Below are 1,233 nucleotides of genomic sequence, written 5' to 3'. Positions count from 1 at the left end.
ATATCGGGTTTCGCTCCGTTTTCATTTCGAAGAATTTGCTCATCGTTGAAATTTTTTTTACAACTAAGAACGAAACTTGGCCGGTCTTATAAGCGAGACACAACTTGAGGTATGCAGACTAAATAATTACACTACAAGATTTCACCGTGAAAACAATAAAGATGCGGAAAGAAGCTTATCACGAGTTTACTCGTGACCGGTCACCAACGCTTGGCCACGAAAACACGAGTTAACTCATGATCGGTCAGCAATGTGTTAAAATTTCTAAATGATTTACATTTTCTTTCGAGCCCTGATGTCGATTTATAGATTTTTCAGGGAAATTGATGAGAGTTTTTTTAGGTATCCGCCACCTTCTGGAGGGTATCCTTCGACTTACCCAGACGACATGTACGGACCGCAGACCCACCCCGATCGCACCCACTACGGAGTGGCCGGGCCACCCACCCGACCCTTGGGTTACGGCGGGTATAATAATGACGGTGGGATCGTCGGTGGTGGCTACATAGGCGAAGGTGGCGTGTACAACTCGCGACCATTTGGTACCAGCGGTGGTCCCATCATCGGTAGACCACCCCTGGTCTCCAGATGCGACGAACAGGATAATTTCAGACAAGTGGGACCCCACACCAGGGTCCGGAAACCTTTCGTCAGAAGATATACCACGGCTTCCTCGTTGGCACAGTGCGAGAGGGAGTGTGCCGACGCCAGAGACTTCGTTTGTAGATCGTTCAACTATCGACCCTACGCGGCACCCTACGGCGCCGAGAGGGACAACTGCGAGCTGAGCGACCGAGACTCCAGAGACATGGACATGGGCAATCCTGTTTATTATGACTCCGGATCGGATTATGATTTCTACGAGAGGAACAACGGCAGGCAGGGAGCAGATGCCGAATGCCTCGACGGTAAGCGTCGTAGGAGACCCTGGACACCATCTACGTGGGTCACCTGGACAGACTTTTACGCGCCTGACGCATATTACAGTCGTTACCGATGATCGGGATTTTATGCATTCAAGAGAACTGTAAAAAATTATTCAAATCACATTTTTTAACTGGTGTTATAAATATTTTTTGTATAAAAATCCGCAGTCTACACTGTCACAGTCTTTGAATTATTGTATTATCTCGACCGAGCGTGGAGAAATAAACCGTCTGTTCTTTCCAAGATATCTTTTTTTTTTTACTTTTTTGTTTGCTCACATCGAATTTCCTTTAGTAACGTTATTCC

The 1,233-nt window shown here is 46.6% G+C and overlaps 1 protein-coding gene across 1 annotated transcript in view; it reads left to right on the top strand.

Annotated features, from left to right (window-relative positions):
* The window catches only part of LOC108632558 (uncharacterized), a gene marked incomplete at its 5' end in the record, with an annotated part of 6,454 nt that extends 5,306 nt beyond the window's left edge, over nt 1-1,148 (top strand). Inside the window, one exon of the mRNA XM_026819762.1 lies at nt 291-1,148. Coding sequence (XP_026675563.1) covers nt 291-1,000 — 710 coding nt within the window. The remainder of the gene's footprint in view (nt 1-290) is intronic.
* Between the last annotated feature and the right edge of the window lie 85 nt (nt 1,149-1,233).

The sequence above is a fragment of the Ceratina calcarata genome, unplaced genomic scaffold, assembly GCF_001652005.2.
Source record: "Ceratina calcarata isolate Rehan_Ccalc_2016 unplaced genomic scaffold, ASM165200v1 scaffold1619, whole genome shotgun sequence".
NCBI classification, from domain to species: domain Eukaryota; kingdom Metazoa; phylum Arthropoda; class Insecta; order Hymenoptera; family Apidae; genus Ceratina; species Ceratina calcarata.
The sequence above is the reverse complement of the archived record's forward strand: the minus strand, read 5'-3'. Positions and strand labels throughout refer to the sequence as shown.